The sequence below is a fragment of the Elephantulus edwardii genome, unplaced genomic scaffold (genome assembly GCF_000299155.1).
Source record: "Elephantulus edwardii isolate Elephantulus edwardi_28Jun2011 unplaced genomic scaffold, EleEdw1.0 scaffold00002, whole genome shotgun sequence".
NCBI lineage: Eukaryota > Metazoa > Chordata > Mammalia > Macroscelidea > Macroscelididae > Elephantulus > Elephantulus edwardii.
In genome coordinates, this window is record NW_006399752.1 from 26,767,732 (window position 1) to 26,780,137 (window position 12,406).

Below are 12,406 nucleotides of genomic sequence, written 5' to 3' on the forward strand. Positions count from 1 at the left end.
GCGGGGAGAAGGGTGCAACAATGAATGAATGGAATCCCAAAATCTCTGTAGATGTTCATTGAAATGAAAAATAAACAACCTAAATTAAAAAAAAAAAGTATCATGGTGGGTAGGACTAAGATATCTGAGGCAGGTCTAGAGGAGGCAGTCTTTATTAACTACCAGTCAACCTTGTCTTTTCTCTGCACTGAGTGGTGAGGGCGGAAGGGCAGTCAGCAATATGAAAGAAGCGGGCATAGAAGGATCGTAGAAGGATCTGTGGGCTGATTTAGAATCATCACCTTAGGAAGATGACTTGCTTGACACCTAGACAGCTTCTAGTTTCAGTTTTGCATGAAAAATATTAAAAATATATACAGTATAAGGGGGGAAAAGCATTAAAATATTCTTCCATGTGAGGATATAAAACATCAAATAAAAATTGAAAACTAATCACCTAAATATCAAACCACTGAAAATGCTCATTACTTAATTTTCTATGCATTACTTAGTTTTAATATTTATTTTTCTACTTAATATTTAAGATAATTTTTTTTTTGGTCTAGTATCTTCCTTCTACTGCTGTTAATTTGTGTGTTTGTTGAAATATTCTTTAGGAGAGAACCCACTGGCTATGGAGTAGGGCTGGCTGTAATTTTTATGAAAGTCAACTGACAGGTCTAGTTCTTCAGAGGTGACAATGCATGGACTTTGTTCACTAATCTTTTGACTACCAGCTGAGTGCAAACCATCTGCACAACCCAGAGACCTTAGTTCTTTGCAATTCCAAAAGGATTTTTGGTCTTATTACTATAAATAAGAAGTGATTTCCCCCCCTCCGAAAAAAATGTGTAGGAAGTCTAATATGATAAATAATACAGAGTATGAAGCAAGCAGCAATTTCTATTTCAAAATAAGCTTTCAGTTTTAATACTTTGATATATTGGAAAATAACATTAACAGTAATATTTGCTTTTATGTAAGGATTTTTTCCATTCATGTACACAGAAGTCTCATTCAGCAGGAACAAATGATTAGGAATAACTTCAGGGTCTTGGTTAAATAATAATAATAAAAAAAATTCAGGCAGAAATAACCTGGTGGACAAGGGTTTCAATAGGAACCGGCATTTGAATGACCCAAAAGTAATTAGAGAGATTTTAACCTGAAAAAGGTTCAATTGTTTTTCCTTCCTTATGTTTCTGCTTAATGCAAAATAGTTTTAGCACATTTATTAAAAACATAAAGCATTTCTAAATGAAGTTAACTGTAGTCAGGTTCATAGTAACCGATGTGTTACTGAAAACAAATTCTAAGAAACTTTTCATTCTAAGGACTCTTGGTACAAGTTTTCGATAAGAAATGACACTAAACTACACTGTGAACTTCAGTGCTTCTAGCAAAAACGTTTTCTAGGCAGAATTATTTTTAATAAACAGAACACTATTTTCTAATTAAGATACTATAATTCTATATATAAAGTTTACACTTATGTCTCATAAATAATCATCAATTTGGAAATTAATTTATCAGCAAAACTACCAGAAATCTATGAAATTTTAGGGATAAAATACTAAACAGTAGGATCAACATAACACAACTGTATGCTTATTCTACAGGCTATTATGCAAATTATATAAAGTGGCTTATAGAAAAGGAAGAACTCCAGTGGCCTAGTAGGTAAGGAGTTATGATGCTGCCAACCCAAAAAGCAAGTGGTTTGAATCCACCAGCTGCTCTGAGGGAAAAAGATGAGCAATCTTCCCCTGTGTAATTTGTTGCCTCTGAAAACCCAATAGGAGGACTAGCCATGAGTCAGTTCCAACTCAACGAAGGATCTTAATTCTAAACTAGACTCTTTGGAATTAAGGTCCATTCAACCATGGACCTTGAGGTTTATGCTGTATGTAAAGACAAGATATTAAATGTGTTCAGTTCTCCACTAGTTGATTGGAGTCCTTTATAGGGGTGCTACAATGGTGGATAATGTGAGAGAAACCAGTTAAATTACATTTAACTTTTGATTTCTCAAACTGCACTGATAATGGTTAGGTACAGCTATGACCTGCTCAACTTCCTAAAGTGACCCAGTTTGAAGAGGAAGTTGCTGGCAGTGGAAGGCTTCCCACTTCGTAAAGCAGGACTGCTTATGCGGTGGACACACTTTTCAGTCTCTGAAAGGCTATCAACACCGTTAAGCTGCACTTCATAACAGACTTTATATTCGTAACAGACTGTATAGAAAAACAAGCTGGGATCCAGCCAAACTTTCACTATAATGAAAGGTTCACCATGCATTTGATGGCAACTAATTTATAAAACGTGTTCTATGATACTTAACGAAAAAAGTTTTATAAAACTAGGATTTTTCCCTCACCTAGGAAAGCAAAATGAACATGTTCTGTTTGTATATTCTACAAACAAGACATGTGTTTTCTATGAGTTATACTACGGAGTAATTTTTAGTATTAAGTAAATATAAAGAAGACATTTAAAATATTAAAAGACTTATTAATATTTTCTTTTCATTGGTTCCCTGACACTTAATCCCTAGAGTAACCAAGATAGTCCACTTGTGCCTCTGCTTCTTGTCAGTCACTCTGTAACAATGTGTAAGATAATGAATAAAGACTGTAAGGCAGCATAATACAAACCACCTCAAGAAAAACCTACATACATATCCTCTGGACAGACTATTCAAAGACTAAGAAAATAAAGTAAAACGAAAATTTATTTCTATATTGTGCATACTTAAGTTTAAACACTGGGAAGCTGGTGATCACAGCTGGAGGAATATTCAATTTGTGGCATACTAACTGAGTTTGGTTGACAAAGCTTCCTTTATAGAAATAAAGCAGATTTTTTTACCCATAGAAACTCACCATTCCCAAACTCTTAGGCTCTTATCATCAGATGTGCTTACAAATCTCCGGTTTTCATCAACAAAAACAATGGTGTTGACAGCTCCCAAATGCCGATCATATTCCTGCACAATTTCTCCACTTCGAATGTCCCACTATGTAACAAGTAAGAGAAAGTAAAGACAGGATCAGAGGTGACTGATGAAAACCAACAATGACCATAATTCTGGAAAGTGGGGAGGGGAAACATCACCAACAACATATTTTTATAGATTTACTATTTTCTCCTGACAGATAAAAAGAGCAGTGGTTGCTATAAATAAGAATCATCAAACAAGTTAATATTCCATATCCTATCCCATGAAACAACACAAGGCTCAAGACCATAATGAAAACCAATATGAAAAGGCTTACCTGCACAATCTTTTTATCAGACATCCCAGCCACAAACAGATTTTGCTTATCTTCATCGGGATTAAATTTGACACAATATGGTACTTTTCTGTTTGTAAATCTTGATATACACTGCCCTAAAACCAAAGACACAGGTTAAATAAGTAAATATAAATCTGAGCCCTTTAAGTGACCCTGAGGTTAAGAGGGTAAGACCAACTATATAATAAAATTCTGAAAAAAAAGGCAGCCTGCTTGCTCTTTAATGTAATATACTAAAGAGCTATATCAATTGTAGAGATAGCTAAATTAGTGTATTTTATTCATACAACAGAATATATTCAGTGAGGGAAGCTAGAAACCAAACAGCACATATGGTATGCTTCTCTATATAGGAAGTTCAAGAACAAGCAAAATGAAATCATGACAGAGGTGAGGCCAATGGTTATCGGGAGTAGATACAGAGAGGGAAAGGGCCTTACGGAGTGCTGGAAATGTGTGACACCTTGATCTTGGTGATGGATAAAAATAAAAGATGTACTTACTTTGTTTTTGTTTACTGTCAAATTGGAACTGACCCCTAGCTAGCCCTCTGGCAGGTTTTCAGAGGCAGTTAAAACTGTTCTACTCTATTCTATAAAGTTGCTATGAACTGGAATTGATTTGATGGCATTTTTTTTAATTGCAATTTGAGTCAAAGCTTAACAGACACAATTGATTTTCCACTCAACCATTCATAAAAATTTTATGTCTTTAATTGCAATTTCCTCAATGCAACAGCAACTTCCTACTTCTTCCCTATGATTCTCATTTCCATTTGTCCTTCTAGCCAATCTTTTCCTGCCTGATGAGTTTTATCCCTGGACAAATGCTGCTCTTTTGATCTTGGATGACTGATTGTTCTAAGGAGGACATCGCTCTTGGCTGTTATTATTCATCCTACCAGCCTGTCTATTGTTCGGAGGAAAGTTCCATGAAAGACTAAATGAGATAATACTTAAAGGTATTTCTTCAGATTATTCTCATCCATATAATGTACAATAATATATTCCTTTCAAACAGTTCTTCCTCTCATCTGTTCTAATGCAGTATTCATTATCATTGCAGGATAGGGTGAGGGGAGGGGGACAATGGGGGAGAAAATGGGCAACAATGAATAAATTAAAAATAAATTAAAAAAAACATTGCACTGTGAATAATCTGGGGAGGGGGATAAAAACAAAACAAAACAAAAAAAATAATCTGCTGCCAAGGACTTCTTTCAAGTCCTAATTAGAAAAGATACAATTTTAAAGACTAAGGCACACCTGACCCAAACCATGATATTGTCAACTGTTTCACAGACATTTGAGTTAGGATAATGAATAAAGAAGACTGAAGGGGGGAAAAAAAGAGTAAAGTATTTCTTTAGAAGAATGCCTGGTAAAAACTGTTAAATATAGAATAGCTAGTATCAGTACTCTTAAAAAAATAAAATCAAGTTTTCTAATTATATTAAGTCATATCAGCCACAACAAATAACACAAACACTCACTGCATCTCAACACACCCAAGAGAAACAGCATTAACTAATTAATTAATTAAAATGAAAACAAATGCAATTAATTTTGCTGTGGGTATAGAAAGCCAACAAGTCTATTGAGGATTAGCACTACATTTCAACCAACTTGAACAATTAATTCTGCTCATCAGACATTTATTGTGTTTTTTCCATTCTGTGCTATGGAGAGGATGAAAAAGATAAATTAGATAATCTACAGAGGAATTAAAATTTTGCTTGTCCATTCACATATTTATACACTGTATTTGGTAGAAAGTTCCACAGTGAAAGGCCTACTTAATAGAGCCCAGTTTCAACTCCACAAACATTCTGTGATGTAAGCTGATGATCTGAGGAATGAACATCAGTAGAGTACTACTTGTTCACAAAAGCCTGCTCATTTATAAGTGCTAACTTTTAAGATAAAGATGTATCAGAACTAGTAGAGGCTCTTACCTGTCTCAGTGTCCCAGAGCTTAAGATACCTATCGTAGGCTGCGCTGAGGAACTGGGTTCCTGCCGTATTGAAGCAGATGTCCCTAACAGCTTTACTGTGACCTAAGGGCAAAAAAAGTGAAGGTAGATGAAGACTCTTCTGAAACAGAAACACTCAAAGGAAAAGGCATTAAACAGCAGCCCTCAAGCAGGCTATAAGCCAGAAATCACTGGAACCCCACCTCCTAACTGACTGTCTAGGCCCAGGAAGGTGATTTTGTTTGGTATTTCTACCATTGAAAAGCTCCTCAGACAGTTCGAATATGTAATATTTAGGCCAAAAGAAAAAGTAGAACTTATTCAACCTTTCTGAGAACAAGTATTAGCTTCTATTTTACTGTAAGATGGCATTTTCACAATAAACCTCAATATGCAGACTATGTTTTACTTTGAACTCAATCATCAGAACCAGTCAACTCTTTAAAAAAATTACAGGGATAAATAAAATGTGGCTTAATAAAAGCAGAAACTTCCCTATTTTTTAACACCTCCACAATGACTAAGATATCATTTACAGTTACATAAAATTTGCATGGAACAAGCGGTCAACCATGCTGGGTAGCCGTCAACCACTACTACTGTCTATCAATTCTAGTTGGCAATACACATCACTGCAATTACGCAGTGTTTTCTGCTATAGGAATCCCAGTGAAGAGTAGCAATAATATTTCTTATACATTAGAAAAATGGTCTCTCAGGGCAGGGAGATGCGGAGTATGTCCACTGTCCACTACCGTGTAGGAGACATGCTGCTCCCCTGAGGGCAGCTGGGAGTCTTCCTCAACACTTCCTCTTGGCTGCTGTGCATTATTTATTTGTGCAGGGAGGGCCTCAAAGCACAGCAAAGCTAAAAACAAAGCCATTGTATGATTCACACAATTAAGAGTTTTAATGTGTTACGTTCTATCTGGAAACAACTGGTCTTCAAAGGAAATTTGACAAAGATAATAATTCTCTAGCAAACAGTCTAGTCTGTCACAGATCCTCCTCTCTCTGACCCTCTTTTCTCCCTCATGTTTTCCAAAACTCACCTTTTTCCATGTTTTAGCTGCCAAGTCTCAATCTTTCTCCCAAGCCTGACATCTAGATACCAATAATAGCATACTGGATGTTTTCAACTCAATATGCCGAAGGCAGATCACATTCAATGAGAAAAAAACCTCCCCTCATCTTGTGAAGTCACCTAACTTGGTGAATGGAATCGCCATTCATCCAGACAAGAGCTGTCATCCCAGATTCCTGCCTGGCTCTTATCACATCCAGTTACTAAATCCCACTGATTTCTAATTTTGAATTGTTACTTCCTCTCTCTCTCTAATGCTTTAGTTCAGGCTCTTATAATTTCTAATTCAGACAATGAAAAAAACTAAACAATGAAAAATGACTTTGTAATGAATTTCTCTGCTTCCAGGCCTGCCCTACCAGTGCCTCTTCCAGATGTTCATTATGATTTTTGTAACTTTCAATCTGATCATGTTGCTTTTCCGGTATTAATGGTGATGTACTGTCCTTGAATATAGTCCAAACTCCCTATAATGTCCCAATACTCCAATCCCCATTTATTACTTTTCTCCACCATCTCTCACCAAACCTGTTCTTTACCAAATCTCTGATGATTATGGAGTATATGGGGTTTTCTCACTCGATGTGTCCTTTTCCCTCTGTTCATACTTTTCAAGCCCCCCTTTGTCTACCTAGAGAAATCTAATCACTCTTCAAGACTCAACTCAAGTCAATGAAAACTTCATGTTAGTGTTGGAAAATCCCTGTTAGTGACTATATTTAGTTAGAAAAAGTCTTCCCAAACAGATTCTAGTTAGAGAGAAAAGAAGTATTACCAATAAATGTTCGGAGGCAGCGCCGGTCTTCATAAACTTCCCACAGCTGGGGGGAAAAAAGCATATGGAAATGATATTATGTAAGATTTCAGAAAAATTATCTCATTCAATCAGTAACAATAGTCACAGGCTGACAGTATGTGCTCATATTGTGTCTATACCAGGGTTTTAAGGTACGGAACTGCACATTATTAAATATATTGCTAATTCTGACAAGGTATTATACCATGGGCACGCGAACCATATATTAAACCTCAGCTTAAAAATCTGATACTGAAAGATAATATTGGAAGGCCAAGAAAGCTTATCTGTGGGTGGAAATAAAACATATGATTTTTAAAACATTTTTTTTGCATATTATATATTTTCTATGATGAAAAGTTTCTATTTTTACAATGCCATGAATTGCCCTTAAAAGGAGTAATTACTAAAATGGCCATGTATATAACCTTTGATACTGGAGGTTTTGGTTTTTATTTAACTTTTCTGAAATAACAAGCATTCTACTCTATGAACATGGTGATCTAGTCTGAAATATATCAGGCTTACAATACTCATTATACCTAGAGCAGATTAATAAAACATCTTCAAAATTACCTTTAGTCTTCCGTGCCTCAGATAAAGTATCTTACAATGTTGCTAGAGCTCTAAAATACAAAGCATTCAATGGACACTCAGCACCAACAGCATAAGGGCTCAGGTCTTGTGCTATTGTAGGCAAGGCATGACTCTTGCCTATGACTTCAGCTATTTTGTATCTCTAAGATTTTAGACCTCGAGCAACAAAAAAACTGTATGCTGTTTTCCACATACACCATGCTCTGCCCTCTGCCCCTCTTCTCCTCCCCTACCCGTCACTGAGTTAATATTCTGACTCATCCAGAGGATCACTTCCCTTTTAACACTCAGGCGGGGTGAGTGCATTTCCTCTTTAAAATCGGAGTATCTGTGCCTGCCTCTGGAATGATCACTTATAATGAATGAGTATCCCAAGAACAGGGACAATATCATAATAATTTTTTATCTCTAGCTCCTTGCACACAACTATCACTCAATAAATGTTCATATACAAGAATAAAAATGAATTTTAGGTGTCTTTAAAAAAAATTTGTCAAAGAGAGGACCTTAACCTTAAATAAGATGGTAAGTAAAAGGGAAGTTAAAAGAAATAAAGGTCTTTATTCTAAATTATTGGCTTGTCATTTTAGGCTACCAGGGATAAATACCTAAATGATTGCTCTTATCAAAAGAATCTGCCCTTATGTAATGCTAAAAACTGTGAATAATTTACAAAAGATAAAACTTTAATGATTCCACTTTCTAAGTCCCAAGAGCACTACAGGGTTGATGTTTACTGAACAAACAGTCCAAAGATGACATACAACAATAAGAACTGTAAGATTTTATAAAGATTTTCCCCATTTTCAAGTTGACATGTACTGACAGCTGGGTTTTTCCTACCACCCTTCCATCTGCAATGGAATAGATGTTAAATGTGGGCGTCCCAAGACTATAAGAATTGTCAGAAGGGATGGAGAATATTTCTGCCACTTAATATCTACTGGTACTAAGAAGGAAAAGAGAATTATACAATAAGCAGACATGACAATAAGTAAAACTTGGGTTCTGCACTCCAGATTTACTCAGGACCCAAGAAATAAAGTATAATTTTTAAAATTATTACAGTAACTCTTAGAAATGTTAAGCTTGCTATCTTTTTAAAAATTTCAATAGTATGGAAGAAAGTATCAGCTATTCATAATAACAAATACTAAAATTATTAAGAAAAGGGAAACAGAAAAGACAAATATTTTTAAAAATCTGTATTTTTTTTTAAAATTATTTTGTGTGTGTACTGTCAAATCAGATCCGACTGGTACAGGAGGAGATTGCCCCTCCTTCTCCAGCAGAGCATCTAATGGATTTGAACCGCACACCTCTGGGATTGCAGTGCAGCTTCTTGCCACTAGGCCATCAGAGCTCCCTTAAAAATCTGTGTTTTGTGAGATCATTTATATTATTCTTGTTGTTATAGTTACATATTGTTGAATTGGAACCGACTCATAGGTGTACCTCCAGTGGGTTCTCAGAAGCAGTAACTGCACAGGAAACTGCCCATCTTTTTCCCTCTGAGCAGGTGGGGGATTCAAACCATGTGTCTTTTGGGTTGGCAGCTCTTTACCACTAGGCCACCAGAGCTCCCTGGGTATATTATTATACTAAACTGTATTTTTCTCTGAATACTTTCTTATTAAGATGAATAAATTTCACAATGTGATTTATCTTCAGACAATAAGAGAAAAATAACTATTCATTTTTAGCAATAATAACAGACTAATCCATATAAAGAAAGGTAACTGAGCAATTATAGTAAATATTAATCATTAACACGAATTAAAAGAAAATTCAAGCCAGTAATAATCAATATGTTGTATTTTGGTATAGTATTAACAAATAAGCAGGCAAGAAAAAAACCAGATATTACTGTTTTAATATATTAATAAAAGTGGAGAGAGAACACAGGAATTCTTCAGTATAATGCCAACAGAGATTTAAAGACTTTTGGGGTGGCAGCCCAGTTCCTTGCCACTAAGCCAGCAAAACTACCTTTAAAGACTTTTGATCTGAAGCTTTTAAAAGCCTCAAATTTGGGTGGGCTAAAAGCTAAAATGGGTGCAGGAAACAAAAACCAAATACAAACATTATGTCAAAGATGTTTTGTCATTGTTATGCATAAAAAAAGTGAAAGTAGCAAAAACCTAAGTTATTTTAAGAAATAAATAAAGATTTAGTCCTACATGACTGGTGTTTCTGTTTTCTCTGTGTGTGTGTGTGTATTTGTGTTTCTCCCAATACTTGTAATTCACATTAAAGCAATGGGAACCATATTTGTGTGTGTGTGTGTGTGTTTGTTCCCTCATACTCGTACTTCATATTTTAAAGCAGTGGGAACCTTTTTACTAAGTGAGCCTTACCTGAAAATTTCTCTTTTTAACAAGAGAAATAAAGCTTCTGTGGTTGAACACCCCTCTGTTATGACAGTTCTGAATTACTTCTGGGAAACTGTAGGGCTCTCCACTACAAATAGAAAATTACTGTCTACATTCTATCATGCAATGTCAGTAACTAAGCCTGTTGTTGCTGGGTGCTGTCGAAATGAGTATGATTCATAGTTATCCTATGAAAAACAGGCCTGAACCCTATCCTATCCTGAGCCATCCTAATCATCTATTCCATTTTAGATGAATGCTGAAAGTAGCAGCAAGACATATGAGATGAGCAGTCAGAAGATCCGGCTTCTGAGTCAGGTTCTGCTGCTTATGAATACTATGTCCTGGAACAACAACAATGACAAAACACAAAAAAAGGGAAAAACAACAACAAATACACTAACACTCAAGCATCTACTCTCTAAAAATGGTATTTTTATTGTGTCTTTTCTATCTTACAAGGTTATAAAGAATCAATTCTACATCCAAAATTGCAACAAAAATCATTATTGGGGGGAGAACATGTCTAAAGCCAAGAGAGCTCTGGTGGCTTATTGGTAAGGAATTGTACTGCCAACCAAAAATGTGGTTCAAATCTACAAGCTGCTCTGAGGGAGAAGGACGGGCAATCACCCCCCATGCAATTTACAGCCTCTGAAAACCAACTACAGCCTCAGTTGTATGTCAGTTCCAACTCCATGGTATATAACAACAAAATCAACAAAGCCAAAGTGATTAAATTATGTTCTAGTCAGTTAACTAAACTTATAAAAGAACTTTGGAATATGTATTTCATACATGCTTGGAAGTATTTAATAAATTGTTGCATTCACAAGCTCTAAGTGAAACTAATCAGCTTTAATTATCTAACAAGGCCAAATTAATTTATAACAATCTGACCAGTTTAAATCAAATTACCTGTTTGGCAGCATTTTTATTCCATACTGAAAAACTCACCTTAATTTTACAGTCCATGGAACAAGACAGCAATAAATGGCCAGAGACAGGAAACAGTCTGACAGCACTGACGCCCTAGAAAAAGGTATTCTAGTTATCCATCAGAAACCCTCTACTTATCAGCTACAATAAAGCACAAGAATATATTCTTTTAAAACAGTATGTTTTTAAGGTTTGGATCCATTGTTCCTAGGGTAACTATGAGTTGTAGCTGACTTGATGGTACATAACAACAGTTTTAAGTAACTCATTTTATATTTTCTTCATTCCAATAATCATGCCCCAGAATATCCTTCATTAACATTCAAATAACAGCCTTGCACACTGAGCTTTTGCAGATGGCTTTTTAAACTCTTACTACTGACTTTTTCACCAAAGGGAGCAGAGAACCAATCACACTGCTAGAGTTCCCACTCCTGTTCCTTTTCCCCCACATAGCTTCTTCAATAGATTTGATATTGCTGTGCAAAGATCTGAAATCCATCAGTTGAAAGTTTGCAAATAACAATAAATTTCAAGTTCTCAAGATTCCTGTTTATGCAACAGTTGAACTATTACTATAGTTTATAAACCAGATTGTTGTTGCTATGTGCTGTCAAGTTGACTCTGACTCATAGCGACCCTATGTACAACAGCTCTGAACCCTGCTCATAAACCAGGTAGTATCTATTGATTTCTGAAGTGTGCGAAGTGCCAAGAGTTAAGGCACAATTACTGAGGCAAAGCAGGGAGTTTGACTGTAGTACACTTATTCAATGACTTGGTGCCCAAGAAGCAGCATTTCTTGCAGGGAAAAGCTTGGGTTGCAATAAGAGGACTGAATACTGAACCATAAGTGCTTATGCCATGGCTAACCTAACTGGCCTTGAAGACGGATTGATTTGTCTTTGCTGATCAGCGTGGAAACCTCCAAAGCCTGCTGTTAGGTGTCATCAAGTCAGCTCTGACTCACAGCAATATTATATACAACAGAAGGAAACTGCTGCTGTGTTTGAACCTACTGTTACAGTCACTATGTCCATGCATCGCCTTGTAGATCTTCCTCCTTCATAAACATTTTACTCCAAAGCCTAACTCTGGTTTATCTTCAGTTTTACTTCCCTGCACTATCATGTTTACCAGAAATATTGAACGTTCCATATTAGTAACTAAAACTTACATTGGCTTCACCACTGTAACATCACATGAAATAGAAACCACCAACTTGCCTACCTTTGTGTGCCCTGACCACACATGGATTTGTTTTTTTGGGAGATAACACTTCTCAGGTGGCACAGCTGACCGGAGATTAACACCAACATCCTGAGGTATGTGAAGATAGGACCTTCCCTGATAGTCATACATTTCTTTGAC

At 35.9% G+C, this 12,406-nt stretch overlaps 1 protein-coding gene across 1 annotated transcript in view; it reads right to left on the reverse strand.

Annotated features, from left to right (window-relative positions):
* The window catches only part of CDC40 (cell division cycle 40), a 52,132-nt gene that overhangs the window by 7,780 nt on the left and 31,946 nt on the right, over positions 1-12,406 (reverse strand). Inside the window, exons 8-14 of the mRNA XM_006879160.1 lie at positions 12,266-12,377; positions 11,054-11,128; positions 7,107-7,152; positions 5,230-5,331; positions 3,255-3,370; positions 2,862-2,995; positions 2,109-2,287 (exon numbers count right to left, since the gene is read on the reverse strand). Coding sequence (XP_006879222.1) covers positions 2,109-2,287; positions 2,862-2,995; positions 3,255-3,370; positions 5,230-5,331; positions 7,107-7,152; positions 11,054-11,128; positions 12,266-12,377 — 764 coding nt within the window. The remainder of the gene's footprint in view (positions 1-2,108; positions 2,288-2,861; positions 2,996-3,254; positions 3,371-5,229; positions 5,332-7,106; positions 7,153-11,053; positions 11,129-12,265; positions 12,378-12,406) is intronic.